At 42.7% G+C, this 25,390-nt stretch overlaps 1 protein-coding gene across 1 annotated transcript in view; it reads right to left on the bottom strand.

The window, feature by feature from the left end:
- SRCIN1 (SRC kinase signaling inhibitor 1) overlaps window positions 1–25,084 on the bottom strand; it is a 129,024-nt gene extending 103,940 nt beyond the window's left edge. Inside the window, 1 exon segment of the mRNA XM_044673151.1 lies at window positions 24,961–25,084. Within this exon segment, the coding sequence (XP_044529086.1) occupies window positions 24,961–25,084 (124 nt within the window).
- Window positions 25,085–25,390: the final 306 nt, after the last annotated feature.

Below are 25,390 nucleotides of genomic sequence, written 5' to 3'. Positions count from 1 at the left end.
ACTATGTCTATAGCTAAGTAATTGATAAAACTTTTAAATAGTAGAAAATTGGCTACAAATCTCTGGGACACTCCATTAGAGATCTTCTTGTTGTTCCGCCTTCCTTCTTTCCTTTTTCTTTTTTTTTTTTTAAATAACCCTTACCTTCTGCCTTAGAATCATTATGTATTGATTCTAAGACAGAAGAGTGGTAAGGGCTAGGCAATGGGGGTTAAGTGACTTGCCCAGAGTCACACAGTTAGGAAGTTAGGAAACCAGATTTGAACCTCAGAACTCCCATCTCTGGGCCTGGCTCTCAATCCACTGAACTACCTAGTTGCCCCTCTTTCTTTCTTTTTGAAGAGGACCATTAATATCATGGGATGATGTCCTAACTAGGGTGTGAATTGGATTTAAGTGAGGCAGGGTTTCACAAAGTCATCACTCTCTCTTCTGGAGTCATCCAAATCCAGTGGTAAGACAAAAGTCAAGATGATTGGTGATGGCTCAGGATGCTGTGGTTGACCTTGGCATCTTCCATGTCTGACCAAGCTCTAAGTGTCCCACCACAGGGCCTTCATGGCCTTGGGACAAATTGTTCTCATCTTATCCATTCCACTGGGGATGTCTCCACGTGCTTGGGGGCAGATATCCCCCAACTCACTGATGGGTTTGAGACCTGTTGGTTACCCACGGGGATGATTTACCAGTGTGTGGCCACTGGGCATGCTATAGCTTCTTAGAGACATAAGTGAGAGCTGGGTGGCAGGTGGATTCCCAAGGAGGAAAGCAGGAAAGGGGTTCTGCAAGCCCTAACACCAGAGGTACTAGTCTTTCCTGAACACCCCAAGCACCCTGGGTGTTTAGTAGATTAAAAGCTTAATGTGAAAACTACCACACCAATGCAACTATCAACAATTTGGAAATAAGTCTTTATCGATGACACATGTTAAAACCAGTGGAAATGTGCGTCGGCTATGGGTGTGGGGGGAGTTTGGGGAGGGGAGTGAAGGGGAAAGTAAGAACATGAATCACGTAACTATGATAACTTTTCTAAAAAATAAAAATTAAAAAAAAACTTAATGTGAGTCAACAGTGTGATATGGTAGAGAAAAGAGCAAATTTGATTGTAGGCTGCATTAAGAGAGGAAGAGTGTGCCCTGGGTCTACGGAGGGGACAGTCAGGCTGCATTCAAATATGGCCTCAGACACTTCCCAGCTGTGTGATTCTGGGCAAATCACTTAACCCCACTGCCTAGCCCTTACTGCTCTTCTGTCTTGGAACCAATACATAGTATTGATTCAAAGACAGAAGGTAAGGGTTTTTTAATAAAAGTCTTAACAGATAAAATGGCCTCCAAAGGCTCTTCTAACTCCAACCTTCTGTGGGGAGAGTGGCAGGGTAGACCTATGTACCAGCTGCCAAAAACCCAGGGTCTTCTGTGGCTGGGAAACAGATGCTACCCAAGTAGCCTATAAATGGTCCTGATGCCATCCTAGGTCCTCTTTATTGGTGATTGTATCCAATCCACTCCATTATCACCTTTATGTGGAGGAGTCCTAAATCCATACACCCAGCTCCAGCCTCTTTCCTGAGCCCCAGTTTTGTGTCTCCAACTTCCTGCTGGACATTTTTACTTGCCTGTTCTGCTGGCCCTTCCAACTCACCTGCCCAATTCCAAATTCATCTTCCCTTCTAAACTTTCTCCTCCTTCAAATTTCCCTATTCATTCACAAGGTACCAATATTCAAAGGCAGGGGCAGCTAGGTAGCACAGTGGATAGAGCTCAAGGCTTGAAGATGTGAAGTCCTGGGTTCAAATTTGAATTCAAATATTTTTCTGGCTGTGTGACCCTGAGCAAGTCACTTGTCTTGGCAACCCCAGTTGTCTAGCCCTTATTATTATTATATTATTGATATTGTTATTATATATAATTGTTATTATATTAGAACTGATACTAAGACAGAAGGTAAAGATTTATATATTTGCCCCAACTGCTCTTTTCTATACCATGTTTATAAACTATGAGTTCCTTCAGGCCAGAGACTTAAAAATTTTTTTCTTTGCATTCTCAGTCCTTAGCACAATGCATGGCACACAGTAGGTGCTTAATAAATGTTTGTTCTCTTGCTTTAGAAACAAAATATATACAAAGTCAGTTGGAGAGAGGCATTAACAAGTGGGGAAATCAGGCAAGGCTTCATGTAGGAAGTAGCATGAAATCTGGAAGCCATCTTTGACTTCCCTCTCCTTCATTCCCCAAATACTTGCCAAGTTCTGTTGATTCTATTTCCATATCTCTTATAACCATCCCATCTCTTTACCTACATTGTCACCAGCCTAGGGCTGGCTCTCATCACCCCTCACCTGAGTTGTTGAATACCTTTCCTAATATGTCTCCTCTCTCTAATTCCTCAGACAGTTGCCAATCTGATCTTCGTAGTGAAGAAGTCTGACCATTCCCCAGCTCAAAAACCTCCAGTGGTTCTCTATTGCCTGTAGGAGAAAATGCAAATTCCTTGACCCAATAACAACAGTAACAGCTAACATTTAGATAGCACCTGCCAGGTACTTCATAATCTGAGGAGGTAGGTGCTATTAACCTTTTTACAGATGAGGAAACTAAGGCAGACAGAAATTAAGTGACCTGACCAGTCATATAGCTAGTAAATGTCTGACGCTAGATTGAACTCAGATCTTCTGACTCTGAGCCCAGCTCTCTATCTACTGTACTACTCAGCTGCCCAGCATTTCAAGCACTCCATAATCTAGTTCCAATCCACCTTTCCAGTCTCATTTCACACAGTTCCCTTTCATGGAATCTATTTTCTAGCTGAATGAAATTTTGAGCCATTCCCACACCTCATCCTTCTTGTCCTCTGTCCAAGCATTTGCTCCATATTTTTGCCAAACCTGGGCAGTACGCCTTCCACATTGTAATCAGTTAAACTCCTCTTCCTTCAAGACCTATTGAAGGTGGGGGTAGTAAGTGGCTCAGTAGATGCAGAGCCAGGGAGTCCTGGGTCCAAATATGACTCCAGACTCTGGACAAGTCACAACCCCCATCGCCTGGCCTTTACTGCTCTTCTCCCTAGGAACCAATACAGAGGACTGATTCTAAGACAGAAGAAGAAGAAGAAGAAGAAGAAGAAGAAGAAGAAGAAGAAGAAGAAGAAGAAGAAGAAGAAGAAGAAGAAGAAGAAGAAGAAGAAGAAGAAGAAGAAGAAGAAGAAGAAGAAGAACCTGTTGAAAGTGCTAAATCATTGAACCTTCCTTGACCACTTTGGGTCTTCACAATAATCTATCTATATCCTTTCTCCTTCTTTTCTTCATCCTTAAACTCCTCCTCCTCCTTTCTTCTTCTTCTCCTCTTTCTTCTTCTTCTCCTCTTTCTCCTCCTTCTCCTCCTCCTTCTCTTTCTCCCCTCCTCCTTCTTCCTCCTCCTCTTCTTCTTCCTCTTCTCCTCCCCTCCACCTTCTCCTCTCCTCCTCCTCTTCTTCCTCTTCTTTTCCTCCCCCTCCTTCTCTTCTTCTTCCTCTTCTCCCCTTCCTCTTCTTCTCCTCTTCTTCCTCTTCCCCTCTCCTCCTCCTTCTTCTTCCTTGTCTCCCATCTTGCTCAGATTGAAAACTCACCAGTCTTGGCTCAAGTCTTTCCCAACTACCTGCACAGGAGCTTTGATCTTCTAAGCGTCTGATCTGGGCAGGTTTGCCTCTCCTGAGGCAAACTCCTACTGCCCACCCCCACCCCCATCCTGGAAACTCATCATATTGGTGCCAGAGTTACTGTGGATATCCAGTCAACTCAGCCCATCCTGGCTCAGTATTCCTGAGCTCATGCAATCCATCAGCCTTCACCTCCCCAGTAGCAAGGATTAGTGGTGTATGTCACCACACCTAGTCATGTATCTTGTATTATATTGATTTGTGCCATATCATTTCTGCCACACCCCTTCCTCCACAGAAGGCAATCTCCTCAAGGGCAGAATGTGTCGTATTTGTGATTCCAGTGCTTTGCATATAGTAAATACTTAATATATCTTAATTGATCATCTTTTTTTTTTCCATTTTAAACCCTTAACTTCTGTGTATTGACTTATAGGTGGAAGAATGGTAAGGGTAGGCAATGGGGGTCAAGTAACTTGCCCAGGGTCACACAGCTGGGAAGTGTCTGAGTCAGGATTTGAACCTAGGACCTCCCGTCTCTAGGCCTGGCTCTCAATCCACTGAGCTACCCAGCTGCCCCTTAATATATCTTAATTGAATTGGGGAGTGGATGGATGGATGGAGAGGCAAGGAAAGAAAGGCTAATATGAATATACAACTCCTTTCCAGGCTTTAAATTACTTTATTTTAGTCTTACAGGAATCCAGGCAGGAAAAGTAAAGTGAGAAGGAAAGAGTGAGAATCTTTCATTCATTCACTTAGCAAAGATATATTTATCACCTACAGTGTACCAGATGCTGTGCTAGATACTAGAGATTCAAAGATAAAAATGAGGAATTCCCTGCCCTCAAACATCTTATGTTTCATAGGGATCAGCCTTAACTATGGCCAAGGAAAACCCAAGCCAAATCTTGGCCCCCAGCTTGTGTGGAATGAATGCTTCTGTCCAGAATTAGGGATTATTTTGCAGAGAAGGAGAATCAAGGTTACTTTGTGAAGTCTGTTCTCATTGGACAGCTAGGTGGCAAAGTGATAGAGCACTGGGTCTAAAAATCAGGAAGAGTGGAGTTCAAATCTGCCTCAGATGCTTCCTACATGTATGACCCTAGATAAGTCACTTAACTCTGCTTGCCTCAGTTTCTTCATCTACCAAATGAGCTGGAGAAGGAAATGGCAAACCACTCTAGTATCTTTACCAAGAAAACCCCAAATAGGGTCACACATGTAGGAACAAGAGTGGGACATGACTGAGGTGACTGAATAATAACTGAATCACAACAATTGCCCTCCTTCCCTGCAAGAAGGAAAACCAAAAATACAACTGGCTATGACTGGGGCCATTAATTACTTTTCTTAATTATGCTTCCCATTTAGATAGCTTCTTAAGGTCAGCAAACCAATCACATGTGTTGATTTGAATCAAGTTGAACTAGACACTTTGAGTGTTCTCATCCTCATTTTACAGATGTGAAGTCCTAGAATGGCAAAGGGATTTGCTTAAGTAGTAGTAGAGATGGAATTTGAACCCAGAACTCCTGACTCCAAATTCAGTTTCCATTGGGTCATACTACCACTGGTCACATGGAGGGGAGGAGAATAGGAAGAGCTATCTCTCTTCTACATTTGGATTATCCATGGGCCAGAAAAGGGAAAGAACTTGAAAATAAATGCATTTTTTCTCCTTTTTTAGCCCAACCTTGGAAATGATCTCTCATTTATTTGCTAGAGGGGAATCATATTTTATCCCAGGGGAGAGAGGGTAGTTTAAGCCAAAAACTATTGTCATTCTTTTTTTTTTTTAAACCCTTAGCTTCTGTCTTAGGATGAATACAACTATCTATTCCAAGACAGAAGATCAGTAAGGAGTAGGCAATTGGGATTAAGTGACTTGCCCAAGGTCATATAGCTAGGATTTGAACACAGGATCTCTTATCTCCAGGTCTGGCTCTCTATCCATTGAGCCACCCAGCTGCCCCAACTATTACCATTCTTAAGACTCAACCTAATAAACATTTATCAAGTACTTAGTATGTAGCAGGCAATATACTAGACTCTAGGGAGGAAAAGACAAATTTAAACACTGTCCCTGCCCTCAAGGAGCTGCCATTCTGTTGAAAATGAACAATATGCAAAAAATAAACAAGTACATACCTGAGCTCATATGGCTGAGGAGCAAGTACCAAAGGTACTGAAAAGGTTTCCATAGAAGATGGCATATGAGCTAAGCCTTGAAGGAAGTTGGGGCAGCTAAATAGCACAGTGGATAGAGCACTGGGCCTGGAGACAAAAAAACTCAACTACCTGAGTTCAAATTCAGCCTCAGACCCTTACTAGCCATGTGACCCTAGGCAAGTCACTTTACCCCATTTGCCTCAGTTTCCTCATCTGTCAAATGAGCTGGAGAAAGAAATGGCAAACCAGTCCAGGATCTCTATCAAGAAAACTCCAAATGGAATCATGAAGGGTCAGGCAGGACTGAACAACAATAACAACAACTTGACTTGAGTTAGAAATCCTAAAAGGTGGAAATGAGAAAAGGAGTGCTTTCCAATTACTGGAGAATACAATGCAAAGGTACCAAAGTGGAGGGTGGAATACTGAGTTCAGGGACCAGTAAGTAGGTTTGAGTGAAAAAGGACCTAAGAGGAGTGATGTGCAATAAATCTGGAATGATGGGCCAGTGAAGAGCTCCAAACACCAAACTAAGGCATCTGCATTTTATCCTAGAGGAAAAAAGAACCACTGGAGGAGTTTCTTGAGCAGAGAAGCATCAGATCAGAATTGACTTTAGGGGATATCTAATCCATCGCCCTCACTTCAGTGATTAGAAAAGTGAATCTCAAAAAGAGAAAGTGATTTGTCCCCAAGGTCACACGGCTAGTCAGGAAGCCAAGTCAACACTTGAAACCAGGTCCTTCAAAACCAAAGGACTCATGATGAAGAATGCTTTCCCCCTCCAGAGAAAGGACTGACCCAGTCTGAATGCAAATTGAAGCATAGGATTTTTCACTTGATTTTCTTTGGGATTTTTTTGAAATGTGTCTTCTTCACAACATGACCAATATAGAAATCTGTTTTCCATGATTACACACATATAACCTGCATCTAATTGCTGATAGTCTCAGGGAGGATGGAAAGAAAGAAAGGGAGGGAGAGAATTTGGAATTCAAAATTTTTTTTAATTAATCTTAGAAAATGTTTTCATATGTAATTGGGGAAAAATAATATATTGATTTTTTAAAAACAGATCCTCTTACTCCATTCTTAATGCTCATTTCATTACATTTTATTTTTATGAATTAGAATTAGAAATTAGAATTTGGGGCAAGGGGGTGGCATAGGATCCCCATGTACTATCTTTAATTTGGCCTCCATCACTGAAAGGGACTAAATCCAGGTTTACCTTGACTTTCATTAAGACATTCCTAAAGTCATTTCAAAAGTCATCTCAAGGGTAGCTAGAATAGCTCAGTGGATTAAGAGCCAGGCTTAAAGGCAGGAGGTCCTAGGTTCAAATTCAGCCTTAGGCACTTCCTAACTAAGTCATTTAACTCCAATTTCCTAGCCCTTAACCTCTTCAGCCTGGGAACCAATTCATAATATTGAACCTAAGACAGAGATAAGAGGTTTTTGTTTGTTTGTTTTTTTAAACCCTTACCTTCCGTCTAGGAGTCAATAATGTGTATTGGCTCCGAGGCAGAAGAGTGGTAAGGGTAGGCAATGGAGGTCAAGTGACTTGCCCAGGGTCACACAGCTGGGAAGTGTCTGAGGTCAGAAGAGATAAAGAGTTTTTTTAAAAGTCATCTCAACTAGGTCCTGCCTCTGAATAAGACTCCTATAACCACCTCTTTTCTTAGCTCTCCAGGGAAGGAAAGAAAGAAAGAAAGAAAGAAAGAAAGAAAGAAAGAAAGAAAGAAAGAAAGAAAGAAAGAGTGACTATATAATCTCTTAGTCACTCCCATCCAGTGTTTACTTGACCAGCCTAAAGACTTGGAAGTCCTTCCTCCTATCTGACCTCAATCCCACCCACTGTAGCGTAGGCTTATTTCTTCTCATCTTGTCCTCAGCAGAGATGGGGAACAGCAGGTTCAGCTCCCAGTCATCCAAACCCTTCTGTTAGTTCACCCCCACAGCAGGCAGATTGGTGTGGGGGTAGGGTCTCCTTTGGGGGCTGGGACCTAAGCCCAACTCCAAAGCAGAAAGGGGAGAAGGCAGCCTTAGAAGTTTAGAAGAACTAGTTCATTCCTTGTCCCTATAGAACCCAGCCCACCAGTAGGACTCAGACAAGGCATCTGGGAGCCCTGGGCAAGGTTTGAAAATGGCACTCTCCTACCAATGTCAGGAGACTTTGTGCCTTCATTGGAAGATATGTGACTTGACTTATCCCCAAATATCTAAAATATGTACTGGTCATGGAGGAAAGGGATAGATTTTTGGAGTCCCAAAAAACCAAGTGAATTATAATAATATTGAAAAGTATACCTTGTTACACCCAGACATATACACACTGAGCCCTAGTCAGCTCTCTGCTAGGCCTACCCCTGTTTCCTAATCTTTTCATCAAGTAGATTCCCATTTAAACTAGCTACATACACCTAGACCCTGTAGTACATAGAGCTTTGGACTTGAAGTAGAAAGTTCTAAGTTCAAATCTGGCATCAGAGGCTTACTAGCGATGGGTTCCTGGAAAAGTCATTTCATGTATCTCAGTCACTTCTTCAGTTGTAAAATGGGTATAATAATAACACTCAACTCCCTGGATTGATATGAGGAAAAAATAAAATGACATTTGGCAAACCTTAAAGCACTATATAAATGCTTTTAAAGCATAAAAGCACTATTGTGTGCTGTTAATTAAACCAACTGAATTAGAATCATAGTCTTGGATTTGGAAACACTTTCTCCTTTCCATCCAACCAAAGGAGAAACTATGGCTTCCATCAGTCTCCTATCCTCCAGCAATCCTTCCTCAGATCTAGCCTGGACCACATCTCATATAATATAGGCCCATTTACTTTGGTCCAGTCCTTCATGGGTGAATAATAGTCTATGACTCTCTTTGGAGATTCAAGGATGATCATTTTTTAATATCCTGGCCCCACATTATCTCTATCCCAATCTCCACTCACGGTCCACATGCAAGGAAAGGAAATAGACGTACAAAACGAGTCCAGAAACATTTTGGAGCCGTGCTTGGAAAAATGTCTAAACTGTTTATACCATTTAATACAGCATCATTACTCAGGCATTCCTAGAACCTCCACTGGGAGGTCAAAGGCAGAGGGAAAAAATAATCAATATTTTATAGCAGACTTTTGTGATGGTAAAAACCTGAAAATAAAGTATTAACCAATTGGGGAAGAACTGAAAAAAGCATAGAATGTTGAGACAATGAAATATTAATGTGCCATTAGAAATGACCAATATGAATTCAGAGAAATTTGGAAAGATTCATGAACTAATGCTGAACAAAGAGACCAATATACCCAAGGACCACAGAAATGATAAAAGAAAACAATATTTTAAAATATTCAAACTCATATCAACGCAATGGCCCATCCTAACCACAAAAGACAGGTGATAAAACCTATTTCTCCATTCTATGGAATTGAGATGGTACACCACAGGGACTGAATGAGGCATATGCTCTCAAACATGGTCAATGTAGGGGAAAGCTAGATGGCTCAGTAGATTGAGAGCCAGGTCCTGCATTCAATCTTGCCTCAGACCCTTAACTAGTTGTGTGACCGTGGGCAAATCATTTAACTCCCATTTCCTAGCCCTTACTACACTTATGCCTTGGAACCAATACACGGTATTGCTTCTAAGATGGAAGGTAAGGATTTAAAAAACAAACCAAACAAAAAAACCATATTGGGGCAGCTGGGTAGCTCAGTGGATTGAGAGTCAGGCCTAGAGATGGGAGGTCCTGGGTTCAAATCCTGACTCAGACACTTCCCAGCTGTGTGACCCTGGGCAAGTCTCTTGACCCCCATTGCCCACCCTTACCACTCTTCCACCTTTGAGCCAATACACAGAAGTTAAGGGTTAAAAAAAAACATATCAACACAATGATCCAACCTGACAATAGAAGACATAAAATCTATTTCTCCATTCTAGGTAAAAAGTGGTCAATGTGTCCATTCATTTTGCTTACTTGTGCTTTTTTCTGTACAGGAGAGGTATCTGTTAAGGGAAGGATTATTGGGAAGTTATGATCATTTTTTTAAACCTTTACCTTCCATCTTAGAATCAATACTGTGTATTGGTTCTAAGGCAGAAGAGTGTTAAGGGCTAGGCAATGGGGGTCAAGTGACTTGTCCAGGGTCACACCACTAGGAAGTGTCCGAGGCCAGATTTGAATCCAGGACCTCCTGTCTTTGGGTCTGGCTCTCAATCCACTAAGCCACCCAGATGCCCCCATCATAATTTTTTTAAACCCTTAACTTCTGTGTATTGGCTCCTAGGTGGAAGAGTGGTAAGGGTAGGCAATGGGGGTCAAGTGACTTGCCCAGGGTCACACAGCTGGGAAGTGTCTGAGGCCGGATTTGAACCTAGGACCTCCTGTCTCTAGGCCTGACTCTCAATCCACTGAGCTACCCAGCTGCTCCCCATCATAATTTTTTAAAGAAGTATTAGAATAACTTTTTTTTAAATAGTTAACCATCGCCAAGAAGTAGAATTAGGCACAGGACCCAGGATTATGAGAGGAAAGCCTCACTAACACAGACACATGGTCTACAAACTCAGTCAAAGGAAACCAAGCATCATAGATGAAAATAAATCAGGTAGAGGCAACTAGGTAGCACAGTGGCCTAGAGTCAGAATTCCTGGGTTCAAATCTGGTCTCAGATACTTCCAAGCTGTGTGACCACAAATAAGTCAATTAACTCCAGTTGCCTAGCCTTTCCAACTCTTCTGACTCAGAATCATATATTTAGTAAAATTTAAAAAAAAAAGGAAATTGGGTCATGAGAAAAAGAAATCAGGCAACAAAGCTAAAAAGAGAAAATGGAAGGATAGAAGTGTCTTATTTTAAACCCATATAGCTGAACAGGAAAGATTAGTAAGAATTTTTTAAAGTGGTAAGATAATTAGAAATTAGACATCAAGATGAGAAGGGCATCTAGGTGGGAATACTGAATGGAATTGTCTTCCCTCTCTGGAGCGATTGCCCAGTATCTCATCATCAGGGCCTGAGGAAAGTAGGCAGAGTGGTCGCTGTCCCTGGTCCTTGCATCTGTCTTCTCCCAACCTCCTCATCTTCTACTTCCCCAGTTCTCCAGATCTATTGGTCTGACTTTGGTTGAGTCATATCCCCTTTTGGGATCTCAGTATTTTTCCCTCTTTTTTCTACCCGTTTTTTCCCTTCATTTTCCCCTGACATAAGGAAGATGGGCTAAACAATCTGTGAGGCTACTTTCAGCTCTAAATTGTACTCTATTCACTGATTCCTATGAGGGGAGAGGGACTCTGGATTCAGGGGCCTCCCAGGACCAGCCCCAGAGGCCTCTCTACCCATTCATATAGGTATGGTTGTCCACTTTCTATTATCTGTGCTCTGTGGACTTTTCCTAGTAGAGGCAAGATGAGGTAGGGACCATTGATCATGTAGGTGAGAAAAGGACCAGTATGGTAAATAGGAGAATAAGGACTGGATGGGAAGAAGACTGACTGACTTCAGAATGTCATAAGTTTAGAAGTTAGAAAGGGGGAAAGGTATTTATTAAGTGTAAGATATGTGCTAAGTATTTTACAAATATTATTCCATTTGAGCCTCACAATACTGAGAGGTAGGTGCTACTATAACTCCCAATTTACATTTGAGGAAACTGAGGTAGACTGAGGTGAAGTGACTTGCAAGCTTACTCAGATAGTCAAGTCTTCCTGACTCCAAGCCTTTGGCAATTGCCTAGTCCAGTACCCTAATTCTAAAGAGGAAATAACTAAAGCCTGGAGGGGTTGATTTGCCCACATTCACATGGCTCATCATTGGTACAGCTAAAACTCTATTACTGAACCTTTAGTTCAGTTTCTGACTCTTCAACAAAATGCTTTGCCCAATACCATGCCTGGAAGGCACTTCCTTTTCATTTCAGCCTATCAAAATCCTTCTATTCTTTTCTTTTGCCATTGGGAAAGAGTTGAGAAAATGTAGCTTGATTTTCCCCTGAAAGAGGTAGAAGATAATTGGTATGAAATGCTCAAACTAAATTAATGGATTGGTTGGTTTTGGTTGGTTTTGCAGAACTGTTTTTTCCCCATTAAAAAAAACCCTTATCTTCTGTTTTAGAATCAATACTAAATACTATTTCCAAGGTAGAAGAGTGGTAAGGGCTAGGCAACTGGGGTTAAGCGACTTGTCCAGGGTCACACAGCTAGTTAAGGGTCTGAGATCAGATCTTAATCCAGGACTTCTTATCTCTAGGTCTGGATTTCTATCCACCAAGCCATCTAGCTGTCCCATTTTCCCCTTTTCTTATTAAAAAAAAAAAAGCTTTTGTTACAAAGGATGGCTCACAAAGGATGGGTAGAGACAAGAAGAAACACATATAGGAAAATGAAGGTGGCATAAAAATAAATGGTATCAATAATTTAAAAAATAAATAAACAGAACAACCCAATGGAATTGCTTGTTGGCTCTGGGAGAGGGGAAGGAAGAAGGGAAGAAAAGAAAATTAATAATGTAAACATGGAAAATTTTTTAAATTAATAAAAATTTAAAAAATAAACAGAAATTGGGGGAGTCTCAAATTTTAACAGAATTGGAGAATGGCTAAACAAACTATAATATGTTGGTGATGGAATATTATTGTGCTATAAGAAACCATGATGGGAGTATCAAGGTGGTTCAGTGGATTCAGAGCCAGGCCTGGAGACAGGAGTCCTGGGTTCAAATCTGGTCTCAGACACTTCCTAGCTGTGTGACCCTGAGTAAGTCACTTAACCCCGCTTGCATAGCCCTTATCACTCTTCTGCTTTGGAATCAATACACAGTATTGATTCTAAAACTGAAGGTAAGGGTTTTAAAAAAAAAGAAGTGAGCAGGATGATTTCAGAAAAAGCTGGAAAAACCTACATGAACTGATGCAGAGCAAAATAAGCAGAACCAGGAGAACATTGTACACAGTAACAGCAACAGCGTGGAATGATCAACTGTGATAGACTTAACTATTATCAGCAATACAGTGATGCAGAACAATTCTGAGGGATTCATGACAAAGAATGCTACCCACCTTCAGAGAAAGAACTGTTGGAGTCAGATAGAGATCAAAGATTTTTCACATTCTTTTATTTGAGGTTTTATTTTGGGGTTTTGTTTTTTTTAATGAGTATTCTCTTACAACAATGACCAATATAGAATTATGTTTTGCATGATAATACATGTATAATCAAGATCAAAGATGGGGGAGGAAAGAGAGGAGGGAAACAATTTGGATCTTATAATTTCACAAAATGTATGTTGAAAGTTGTTATTACATGTAACTGGGAAAATAAAATATCTTTGAATTAAAAAAATGAAATCCCCTTCAAAAATAAATAAATAATCAAATTCTCTTCAAGGCCCAATTCAAGTAACTCCTCCAAGAAGTTCTGTGGGATCCCCTTAACTGAAATTGATCTCTTCCTCTTCAAATTTTTATCAAAGACTTTGTCCGGCTTTCTCCTCTGGCCTTTATCACAATGTATCTTGAACAGTATTTATGTATCTGCTTACTGAATCTCTGACATATACCCCCGCCTTTAGAATATAAGCTCCTGAGGACAGCTGGGTGGCTCAGTGGATGGAGAGCCAGGTCTGGAGACAAGAGGTTCTGGGTTCAAATCTGGCCTCTTCTGCCTTATAACCAATACACAGTATTCATTGTAAGATGGAAGGTGAGGGTTTTATTTAAAAAAAAAAAAAAAAGAATGTAAGCTCCTCAAGGGCAGGGATTACAATGGGTCACAGTATCCCAGTCAGTGCCAGGAAAGAACTTGGAGGCATCTAATCCAACCCCTTCATCTTTTTTTTTAAACCCTTACTTTTTGCCTTAGTAATACCTCCAAGTCAGAAGGGAAGGGCTAGGCAAAAGGGGTTAAGTGACTTGTCCAGGGTCTCACAGTTAGGAAATTTAAATAAATTTGAACCTAGGACCTTCAACTCTAGGCCTGACTCTCTATTCACTGTGCCACCCAGCTGCCCCTCAGCCCGTTGCAGGTAAGGAATCTGAAGTCCAGAAAGGCCAAGATCTCCTTAGGAGTCAGTGACTGAGCTGGCCCTAAAGCCCAGATCTTCTGAGTCCAAATCCTGCTCTCTTTCTGTTGTGCCTGCACCCGTGGCCCAGTGCCTTAAGCACAAGAAGCATTCAATAATGGTGAGCTGAATTAAATGTATCAAGTAACATACAATCAATCAGCCTTTAAGTGTCTTGTGTGCCAGAGGCCAGCTAGATGGTGCAGTGGATAGAGTGTGGTTAGAGCACCAGGCCTGGGGTCAGGAAGATTCATCTTTTCTTGGTCAAATCTGGCCTCAGATATGAACTAGCTGTGTGACTCTGGGCAAGTCACTCCACTTTGTTTGTCTCCATTTTCTCATCTGTAAAATGGGCAGGAGAAGTACTCCAGTATCTTTGCCAAGAAAACCCCAAATGGGGTCACGAAGAGTCAGATATGACTGAAACAACTGAATAGCAACAATGTGCCAGGCACTTTTCTTAGAATTAAAGCAAAAAGAAATTAAAAATGAATCAGATGAAAAAAAATTAATTAGACAGGGGCAGCTAGGTGGCTCAGTGGATAGAGAGTCAGACCTGGAAAAGGAAGGTCCTAGATTCAAAGCTGGCGCTGTGTCATCCTGGCAAAGTCACTTTTGCCTAGCTCTTTCCACTCTTCTGCCTTGGAACCAATACTCAGTATCGGTTCTAAGACAGAAGGTAAGGCCTTCTTGATCAATGACACATGTAAAACCCAGTGGAATTGCTCCTTGGCTATGGAAGGGGGGTTGGGAGGAGGGGAGGGAAAGAACATGAATCATGGAACCATGGGAAATAATCTTAATTAATTAATTAATTAATTGGATGGAAAAAAAGAAGGTAAGACCTGTGTTGTTTTTATAATCAGATGATAATGATTTGAAGAGAGAGAGAGAAAAAAAAAAAAAAGAACCACAATTATACGGGTACTTCATAGCGAGACAGTAACTGGCAGATGAAATGATCTCCTGAAGGACTTTTGGTCCTTCCTCCTTCCTAGGTCTGGCATCAACAGAGCCAAAGACAGACTAAGTCTCCTCTGGCTTAAAAACAAGCTGGGGTCTTGTTTGTAGCACAGGCTGAGCACGTCACACATATTTGAGACTGGAATTTGTTTCCCGTCTGAACTTGAACTTCATTCTTTGGGCCTCAGTGTTTTCATCTGTAAAATGAGGGGGACTGGACTCACTAGGTGATCATTGCAGGCTATAAATGCTAGGCTCTTCTTTTACTCCAACAGAGCTAAGAGAGGGATTTTCCTCAGATGATTCCAGGGATTTCAACCTCCTTTCTCCAGATGCTTCTGAACCATAAGGAAGTACCTCAGAGGATCTTTAAATCCCTTTTCAGAGCTGAAAGATCCCCAACAGATTGTCTAATCCAAACCCCTTATTTTTTGTGAGCGAATGAGTAGCTGACCAAAATTAGAATCCAAGTCCTCCTTTTTGCCAGAACCCAGCAAGGTAAAGCTTCCTCTCAAGTTCCAGCTGCGAAAAACTTTTCTTCCCTTAACTGAGACTTTACTTGGTGGTAAAGGAAAGTATATTACCTGGGAATCATGGAAATAATAATATAGAATGAAATAATAATAATAATAAAGTGCATTTAGAAAGTACTTTGGGAGGGGCAGCTGGGTGGCTCCGTGGATAGAGTCCCAGGTCTGGCTTGGGAAGACCAGGGTTCAAATCTGGCCTCAGTAAATCCAAGTTAAGAGGTAGGATTAAATGACCCAACCTGCCTGCTCCTTTGTAAATTCTTCCTTTACTGGTTTCAATTTTTCCTTTAATTACCTTTAATTAAGTATCTAAGTGGTAGGTAAGCAAGTCACTTAATATCATTTGCCTAGTTCTTGCCCTACTGTCTTAGAGTTGTTACTAAGACAGAAAGTAAGGGTTAAAAAATTGTGCTTCAGAGTCTGTGAAACACTTTATATAGGCTTACACTTAAGAAAAAAAAAAAAGAAAGAACCCTTAACTTCTGACTTAGAATCAATACTAAGTAGAGAACAGGTAAGTGGCTCAGTGGATTGAGATTCAGACCTAGAGATGGGAGGTCCTGAGTTCAAATCTGACCTCAGACACTTCCTAGCTATGTGACCCTGGGCAAGTCACCTAACCCATTGCCTAGCCTTTACCACTCTTCAGCCTATTGGTTCTTAGATGGAAGGTAAGGGTTAAAAAAAAAAAAAGAATTAAGACTATCAGTTCCAAGGCAGAAGAGTGGTAAGGGCTAGGTAATTACAGGTAAGTGACTTGGCCAGCATCACACAGCTAGTGTGGCCAAATTTGAATCCAGGTCCTCTTGACTCCAGGCTTAGCTTTCTATCCCCTGAGCCACCTTGCTGTCCCCATGGGCTTATACTTTTAAACTTATATACTGGTAAGTATCTAAAGCAAGAAATGAATTCAAGTCTTCCTAACTCCAAATCCAGCATGGTACCTGCCACTTAGCTACTTAATTAAAGGTAAATAAAGGAAAATGTGAAACCAGCAAAGGAAGAGCTTACAAAGGAGCAGGTAGGTTGGGTCATTTAATCCTACCTCTTACCTGGTCTCCTGTGGGCCAGTATTAAACCTCTCCCAATGAAGAGCAGTGGAAAGAGAGCTCAGAGGATCTGAGCTATGATCATTGCTACCTCTGTGATGGTGGCTAGTTAGTTGACCTCTTGGGGCCTCGGTTTTCTCATCTGTTAAAAGCTACTCAGGTCTTCCTGACTTCAGGCTCTTGGAGATTGTCCAGTTTAAATTAGAGAGGAAAAAAACTTACTCCCAGAGAGGCTGATTTGCTCAAATTTGAATGGCTCATGGAGAGACTGAGGAGTGGGGAGAGAGCCATTCTGGAAAGCAATTTGGAGCTATGCTTAAAAAGCTACTAAACTGTCCATGCACTCTAATACACCTGATACCTCTACTAGAAATATACTCCCCTGTCAAGAGAGCAAAGAAAAAGGAAAATTGCCTATATATACAATGATAGTTATATTCTTTTTGTAGAAACAAAAAATTGGAAATGGGGGGGGGGACACCAATTAAGTGATAACTGAATAAATTGTGATAGAAGAATATGAGGCACAGCTAGATATGTTGGATAGAGTGCCAAGCCTGTAGTCTTACGTTCAAATCTGGCCTCAAACACTTAACCAGCTGTGTGATCCTGAGCAAGTCGTTTAACCCCAATTGCCTAGTCCTTACTATTCTTCTGCTTTGGAGCCAATACTTAATATCAGTTCTAAGATGGAAGATAAGGATTTGTATGTTTTTAATATAATGGAAAATTATTTATTGTGCCATAAGAAGTAATAAAAGAATGGTCAGCTAAGTGGCTCAGTGAATAGAGAGCCAGGCCTAGAGAGAGGAAGTTCTAGGTTCAAATTTGACCTCAGATACTGGGCAAATCACTTAACTCCAGTTGCCTAACCCTTAGCACTCTTGTCTTGGAACCAGTAGTTAGTATCAATTCTAAAAGATAAGGGTTAAAAAAAAAAAAAAAAATGATGATTTCAGAGAAACTTAAGAAGACTTGTATGAACTGATGCAGAGTAAAGTGAGAAGAATCAGGAGAACAATGTACACAATAACAACTACATTATAAAGAAAAAATAACTTTGAAAGACTCCTCTATCAATGACTAACCATTATTCTAGAAGGTTGATGATAAAATCTGCTACTCACCTCCTGCCATGGAGGTAATACACTCAGGATGCAGATCGAAACATATTTTGGGGACAGAAACAATGCAGGAATTTGTTTCACTCACATATACCTATATGTTACAGGGGTTTTGCTTTTTTATTATTATTATTATTATTATTATTATTATTATTACTTTTTCCAATGGTGTAAGGGAGGTAGAAGAAAGAAAAAATAGATTTTTGTTCAAAAGAAATAAAATGATTTTAAATGGAGAGAGGGTGCTGCAAAATTACAAAAAAAGCAATCATGTCCCCCCAAAATATATAAGAAGAAAAACACTTCTTCCTCTTACCCCACTCCTTTGAAGAGGTAGGGGCAGGGAATCCAGAGATGTAGAATATTGCATATGTCAGATATTTTCCATGCATTAATTAATTTTGCTTATTTTTTTCTTTCTCTTTCTTAAAAAAAAGTTATTAGATACTTCCTAACGGTGTGACCCTGTGCAAGTCACTTAACCCCAATTGCCTAGCCAGGTGATGGCAAACCTTTTAGAGATGGAGTGCCACGCCACGACCCCTAATCCCACACAGGGGAGGGAAGAAGCACTCCCATTAGACTGCTGGGCAGAGAGGTGTATCATATGAGAAATGTCCTCAACACAGGTGAAGAGGGGGAGGGAAGTGGTCTGAGTGCTCATCTCCCCTCCAGCTCTGCCATAGGTGAGCCCCCCACCTTAACCCTGAACTCTCCCTTTGGGTTGCTGGGCAGAGGGTCAGATGATATAAAAAAATGTTGTCAGGCACAATGGAGAGAGGGAAGCGATTTTGCCCAAGACCCTCGGCCTTTCTAGTAATGAACTGGGGGGGGGGGGCGAGTATTCACAGAGAGTGCTCTGCATGCCATCTTTGGCACCTGTGCCATAGGTTCACCATCACTGGCCTAGTGCTTACCAGTCTTCTGTCTTAGAAATGATACTAAGATAGAAGGTAAGGGTTTTTAAAAAGTATTTGTTATATGGAATGATTCTCTAGAAAGGGACAGAATGAGAGAAGAAATATAGGCCATGTAAAAGTAAAAGACATAAATAAAATTTTATTATTTTTTTTAATTGAAGGTGGACTGGAAGACCTCTAAGTTCCCTGCAAGATCTCAATCTATATCTAATGATCTTCCAGTTCTCTTCTCCTTCTCACTTTTACTTGTTAGAGAAAAATGAAGGAGCCTCAAGGCAGAAGGTTTATATTCCTATACCCATCTTCTAGTAGACTAAGGCAAAGAGAAGTTAAGGTGCCTCAGGGTCTAGAGTACCTTGTCCCTTTTTTTCTCTCCCAAAGCTCATTAGGGATCTAATCCCCTTTGGAACAGACACTTCCAGGAGGTCATAGATCCCAATTTGGTGTCTGAAAGGGGTGTGTTTCAATGGTTGGAACAAATAAAGGAGAAAATATAAATGGGAGGTAGGAATGGGTGGAGAAGCCTTTTAAGAAATGAATGGGACCACTTAGTAGACTCAGCTCTGAACCTGCTCTGGGAGAGAGGGCTATCCCTTAACTCCTACCTAAACTCTAGCCCCCAGTCCCAGTTTCCTTCTTTCTTGCCAGAGATGCGAGTTTCAGGAAGTCAGACTTGGCTGGCTCTTTCTACACATCATATAACAGCTCTAGACATCTCTTCCTTGGCTCCTTTCTCTGAGGCTTGTTAATGCACTGGCTGCCTGCTGGTGGGCTGGGGGTGGGGGGAGAGAAAAGAGGAATGAAATCACAGTTATGATCCAATCCTTTTGGAGTCGCACATGATTCAGAGCTGGCAGAAACCTTAGAGATCACCAGGGGTTCTTAACCTGAAGCCTATGGATAGATTACAGGGGGTCTCTGAACTTGGATGGAGAAAATGGACATCTTTATTTTCACTAGCCTCTAACTGAAATTAAGTATTTCCTAACAGTCGATTTTTTGGAGGAGTACAAGTAGATTAAAGATTGGACTTGGAAACAGGAAGACCTCAGTTCAGATCTGACCTTAGACACTTACTGTGTTACCCTGGGCAAGTTATTTAACCCAATTTGCCTCAGTTTCCTCATCTGTCAAATGAGTTGGTAAAGCAAATGGCAAACCACTCCAGTATCTTTGCCAAGAAAACCCCAAATGGGATCACAAAGAGTTGGACACAGGTGAAATAACAACAAATTTCACAAGACTGCTAAAAGGGATCTAGGCTACATAATAAAGGTTAAGAACCCTTGAACTAGTGTAAAAATTCACTCATATGAGGAAACATAGATCCAGACCAGGGAAATGACTTGCCCAAGGTCTCTTGCCCAGTAAACAATAGTCTTGTCCAGCTGTAGAGATCTCCCCTGATAAGATAACATCTATCAAGATCAGGGAGATAACTCTCATTGGGACTCCTCCCCTCATTCTGGGGATCCTGTATAGCTATGCCCCCTCCATGGTTGGAATGTAGGAAAGTAACAAGACATGTTTTCCTAGGGAAGCTAAGAGGTGGATTCCTCAAGTCTATCCCTGTCATTTGAGTACCTTGACCTTAGCTTTCTTCCCTCTGGGAAATAGAAGGGATCCATATTTTAGTACAAGGACCATCCACTGTTGCCATTCAATCCACTTCCAGTCTATTCAAAACCACTAAAATTCTATTTTCTGCAGGAGACTTTTCCCAGGCTTTTTGTATCCCCCTGAGGTTACCTTCAATTTGCATGCAACACATTTTATATGTACATCGTTTATTTGTATGTTGTGTCACACACACACACACACATACACACACATTAGAATGGCAAATCCCTGAGGTCAGGGGCCTTGTTTTTGTATCTCCAGCACTTTGCACAATGCCTGGTACATAGTAAGCATTTAATAAGTCTTCTGTGACTACCTAAAGAATGCCAGAGTAGGAAGAGACCTTGATAATCATCTAGACCAGGAATATCTGTGAGCTCCAGATTAAGAACCCTTGATATACTCTAATAACTCCCTTGTTTTAGAGATGGCAAAGTAGGTTCAGAAAATGTAAGTGAATAATCCAGTGTTGCAAAGAGTACTAAGTGGGGCATTTGGGTAGCACAGTGGATAGAATGTACAGGCCTCAAGTTGGGAGGACCTGCATTCAAGTTTAACCTTAGATACTTCCTAGTCGTGTGACCCTGGACAAGTCACTTCACCCTGTTTGCCCAGCCTCTGAATTGATACTTCCAGGGGAAAGGGAGAGAGAGAGAGAGAGAGAGAGAGAGAGAGAGAGAGAGAGAGAGAGAGAGAGAGAGAGAGAGAGAGAGAGAGGGCACACTCTAACGGCCTCTTCAAGACTAGAATCCAAGTTTGAACTACAAGTCTAGGAGCCCTTGCACTATACCAAACAAACATGGATAAACAGGGCACTACCCTGAAAGATTAGACACCTCAGGGACCAGGGAGAATTAAGGAGAATCAAACCCTGACAAAAACTGATTCTAGGTGTGTGAGGGAGAAAGAAGGCTCCCCACTTCTAGGCTAGTATGGTTTCTAGACTAGTATAGTCAAAGCCTTCATGGGTGGAAGGTGGCAAGGAATAATTGTCCAAGGAATGTCCTCCAGATGCTTAGAATCTTTCTAGTTCTAGGGTTTTCTGGGGTGAAAGTAGAAAAGAAGGAATGGTATACCTCTAGGAACTGGTGCATGGAGAGGGCGAGGGGAAGGTTGGGTAAAAGGAGTCAAAGAGATATGCAGCAGTGGGGAGGGAACTGAGGCTAAAGGCAGTAGGCAATAATAAATCTGCTCTGATGAAGACCAGAGAAATAATTGAAGTCTATGAAGCAGTGGAGAGATTACAATGTCAGGGCAAGGTGCCCGCTGTGATCCTGGAAAAATGGAGGCTGAGTCAGTGAGGAGAGGAACACAATAACTGGCTACCCCATCACTCACACACACATACACTCACTAAATGCTCAGCATGCCCCCTTCCGCTTGGCTGAGGATAGCCATGGCACCTGCCAGACCATAATAGTCTGTATCAATCTGACTCCTTCCGCTGCTCCACACACACAACTTGGCTGCTCCACCTCCCAGACAGTCCTAGAAAGCAAGGAGCAATCTTAGATGAAAGAAGACAGAGGCTGAGAGGAGGGAAGACAGAAGCACTGAGAGAAAGGAATGAGAGAAAGGAGCCTGATGGATAGACGGCAAGATTGATGGACAGAGAAAAGGGGACAGTGAAGAACCAAGAGAATTGAAAGGATGGTGATGAATGGAGGCAGAGAGGAGACGCTTAAGAGACACTAAGAGGAGAACGAAGATATGGAAACTGAGGGAACCTGAAGGACAGAGAGGGGCTTATTGGGCAACAGAGGAAGGGGAAACAGGAGAGGAAGCTAAGGGGCAGACAAGGAGACTAATAGAAAGGACAGGGTAAAGGAATGGTAAGAGAAACAGAATAAGATCTCAGAGGGGTAGGCAGAGTGGGAAATGGGGAATAGAGAATTAGAGAATGAGGATGAGGGGCAGAGAAAAAGGAAGACTAAGGAAAACAGGAAGAAGCTAACATGATGAAACTGATGGACAGAAAGGAGGATGTAACGGGTCAGCAAGAGTCAGAGACACAGAGGAAGGTGTCAGAGGGAAAAAGAAGGAGAAGAATAGGGAACAGAAAAAGGGAAAAATCAAGAGACCTAGGGACAGAGGAGAAGCTGAGGGACAAAGGAGGAGTCTGAGGGGCAGATGTCAAAACTAATGGACAGAAAGGAGGAAGTAGAAAGATGGTAAGAGACAAGAACACAGAGAGAATTGTAGGGAGAAGAGACAGGGAGGGGGGTGGCTGGGGAATGGAGCAGAGAAAATAAACAAAGAATCAAGACTGAAGGTCAGAAGAAGGAGAGAGATTGAGTAACAGAGACAGGGAGACTGAGGGACAGGGTAAGAGAGATGAAGACAGAGGAGCATTTAAGCACAGAGACAGAGCAGATTCAGAGCAAGCAATCCACCTTCCCAAAGCCACTCGGATGAATGATAAGGCTGCATACAGAACACATCAGTGTGGGGTGGGAGTAAGGAGGAGGTATGGGGAGATGCCTGGGGAAGGGGGAGAAAGACGAAGAGAAAGCACCAAGCTGGGATACCATCCTGCTGCCTCTTGGCCCCATCCCACCCACCTATCTCCTCTCAGGCCCTCAGGAATTTGCCCTTCCTCCCAATTTGGCCTTGTTGTTCCATAGACAAATCCAAAGCCATCATCTCCCGGCTTGTCAAAGCCTGGGAAGGAGAGAAGGGAAAGCCTGAGCTACCCTCAAACCTGCTGATGACCAGATTTTTTATTATCTCCACATGGAATCAGAGAAGCACATGAATAATTTTTAAACTGGCATTTGAATGGCCCATTGAAAACCCTGCACCTGCACTCTGGGCCATTCTAGAATAGGCTAAGGAAGGAATGCTCGCTTGGAAAAGACTTGGCTCCACTCCTTCCCTGAGTGGCCCAAGACAGAATTCTACTGATGCTGTTCTCTTCTTCCCCCTCAGAGCCAAGGAGAATAGAAAAGTGATGAGACTCTGATGTTTAAGTTGACTTAGCTATTTGGTGGCTAGGCCACCTTGAGCAAGCAGCTATCCCTCTCTTTGCCTCCCAAATGGGAGAAAAAGGAAAGCACCCCCCACTCCAAGTAAGAAGTATTTGGTGTTCCTAGAAAGAACCTGATGGAGTATTTGTGGAGGGTTACTAGATCTGTATCTCTGACTCCCTAGTTCCCTCAAAATGAATCATCTACTTTGAACTGTTTACTTATCCCTCTTCCTTCAAGAGCCCCCTTAAATGAAGACACACCTATCTTCTTCATTGTCTTTTCTCCCCAACATTGACTCATAAATCCCAGGCATTTCTAGGAACCCTGAGCCTATTGGTCCTTTGCTATTAGATAAGGATATTCATCACATCCCCCTGACCCTTTTCCAGGTGGGCTAAGCATGAGCCCTTCTCCCCAGAGTTCCCCGGGCTCACGTCCTCAGTCCCTTGCCCAGGACCAATCCCACCCTAAACCAAAAGAGGGGTCCTTCCATATCCAGCTGCTTTCTTGCAACTATAACCCAGGCAGAACAGGAACAGGAAATGCCATAGCACTGGCCATATGGCAGTCCTGACACCAAACCCTAGCTCTGACCACACCGTTCCGATAGATGCCTATAGCCAAGGGTAAAATCAATTGCTCTAATTAGTCCCTTTTCCTAGGTCATCATCAGCCATCTATAGGACCTAGATCTTGATACTCTAAGCATAAGGCATCCCTGAGATACCAAAGGAATCAAAGGATGTTATAACCCTCTCTGCACCCCCCAACAATCACACACACATACACTCAGCTCAGCAGACATATTCAGGAGGGCAGGAGGAAAGAAGATAGCTCATTGAAAAGGGGACACTCCAAACTATCAGGGTTTCCCAAAAGCCAATCTCCCTCCTTCTTCCCCTTCACACAACTGCCTGAATAGCACAGATGCCCCCTCTAGGACCCCAGAGTCCAGAACCAGATTGGGAGAAATGCTCCCTCTAACCCCCACCCCATGGGGAGAGCATCAAAGAGAACCAGACCTTTGTGGGGAGAGGGCAGAAGGAGCATGGCTGGGGGGGGCAGCTGGACAAAGACCCTCTTGTCCCAGAGCCACTAGTGGCAAAGAGCCAGGGTGGAGACTTTGGCACCATGGTGCCAGCTATGCCTGAATACCAGGGAAGTCCAGGATAGAGAGGAGCTGAAGAGAGGGGGATGAGGTTATTCTTGGAACCCAAAGATACCCCCTCCCAATCAAGGCAATAAAGCAAAGGAGCATCCACCACCAGCTCCCTGAGCCATTATTACCTAAATGATCTCCAAGCACTTAACAAATGTAAACAAGCCCAGTTTCACTCACACAACTGCGCACAACAGCCGCTATGGGAATTACAGCTGATAATAGCAGCAGTAATATTAACATTTTACATTTATATTGTGAAAGCTACTATTGCATTCTTAATCAGCTTCCCTGGGACCTGTAGAAGGGATGAAGGGAAACTGAGTCATAGAGACACAGTAAAGTTCAAGGTCACTCAGCCAAGCTCCACTGAAACAACCCAGAAGTTCTGGGGGTTGTTCCCCCCTCCTCCAAAGCTCTCAACTGTCTCTGAAGAGAATACTTCTACTTATAACCATGATCGACACCCCTCCACATGCACACACACCATATCCCTAACTAATATCTCCTTTGGAAACACCTAAACTGGGGCAGGGGTGCAGGGAGGCACTCAGATCAAGAGAATCCTCCTTTCCCTCCCCAAGTTGGACAGAAGACTGCAGAGCCAGCATGGGACTACAATAACCCCGAGCAAAGCCCAGTGGAAAAGGTTACTCTCTTCCAGATCCAAGTAAGCTCTGTTATCTCAGGTAAAATACACCTGCCCAGGTCCCCCACACACATACATATCCCATACATTCCTCTCACCTTGTTCCCCTCGGCCCCCCGGTTCCCTCTGTCCTGCCTCCTCTCTGGGTGGCCGGTGGCTGCCCTCCACTGTTCTCTCCCACCAAGCCAGGGCGAAGCGCCGGAGACAGTGCCAAGGCTGCATGGGGAAGGCTGGGGAGGGGGAGGTGTGGAGAGGCGTGGGGCAGATTGCCCAGCCGGCACACACACGCTGGTATGCAGGCACCCAGGCACCAGGGCACCACAGCCCTGACTGCTGAGCTTCCCAGCTGCCCACCTGATCCCTACCGCCTCCACCAGCATCTTGCTCCCCCACCCAACAGAAGTCTAGAGCTGGGGAGCCTCTGACGTATGATAATGGGGGGAGCGAATCTAGCTCCTTTCTCCTCCCTAACCCCACCCCAGCCAACTCCTACCTGCAGTCTCCAGCCACCAGTTTATCCTAGACCAC

The sequence above is a fragment of the Gracilinanus agilis genome, chromosome 4, assembly GCF_016433145.1.
Source record: "Gracilinanus agilis isolate LMUSP501 chromosome 4, AgileGrace, whole genome shotgun sequence".
Classification (NCBI taxonomy): Eukaryota; Metazoa; Chordata; class Mammalia; order Didelphimorphia; family Didelphidae; genus Gracilinanus; species Gracilinanus agilis.
This window is presented reverse-complemented; position numbering and strand designations above follow the sequence as displayed.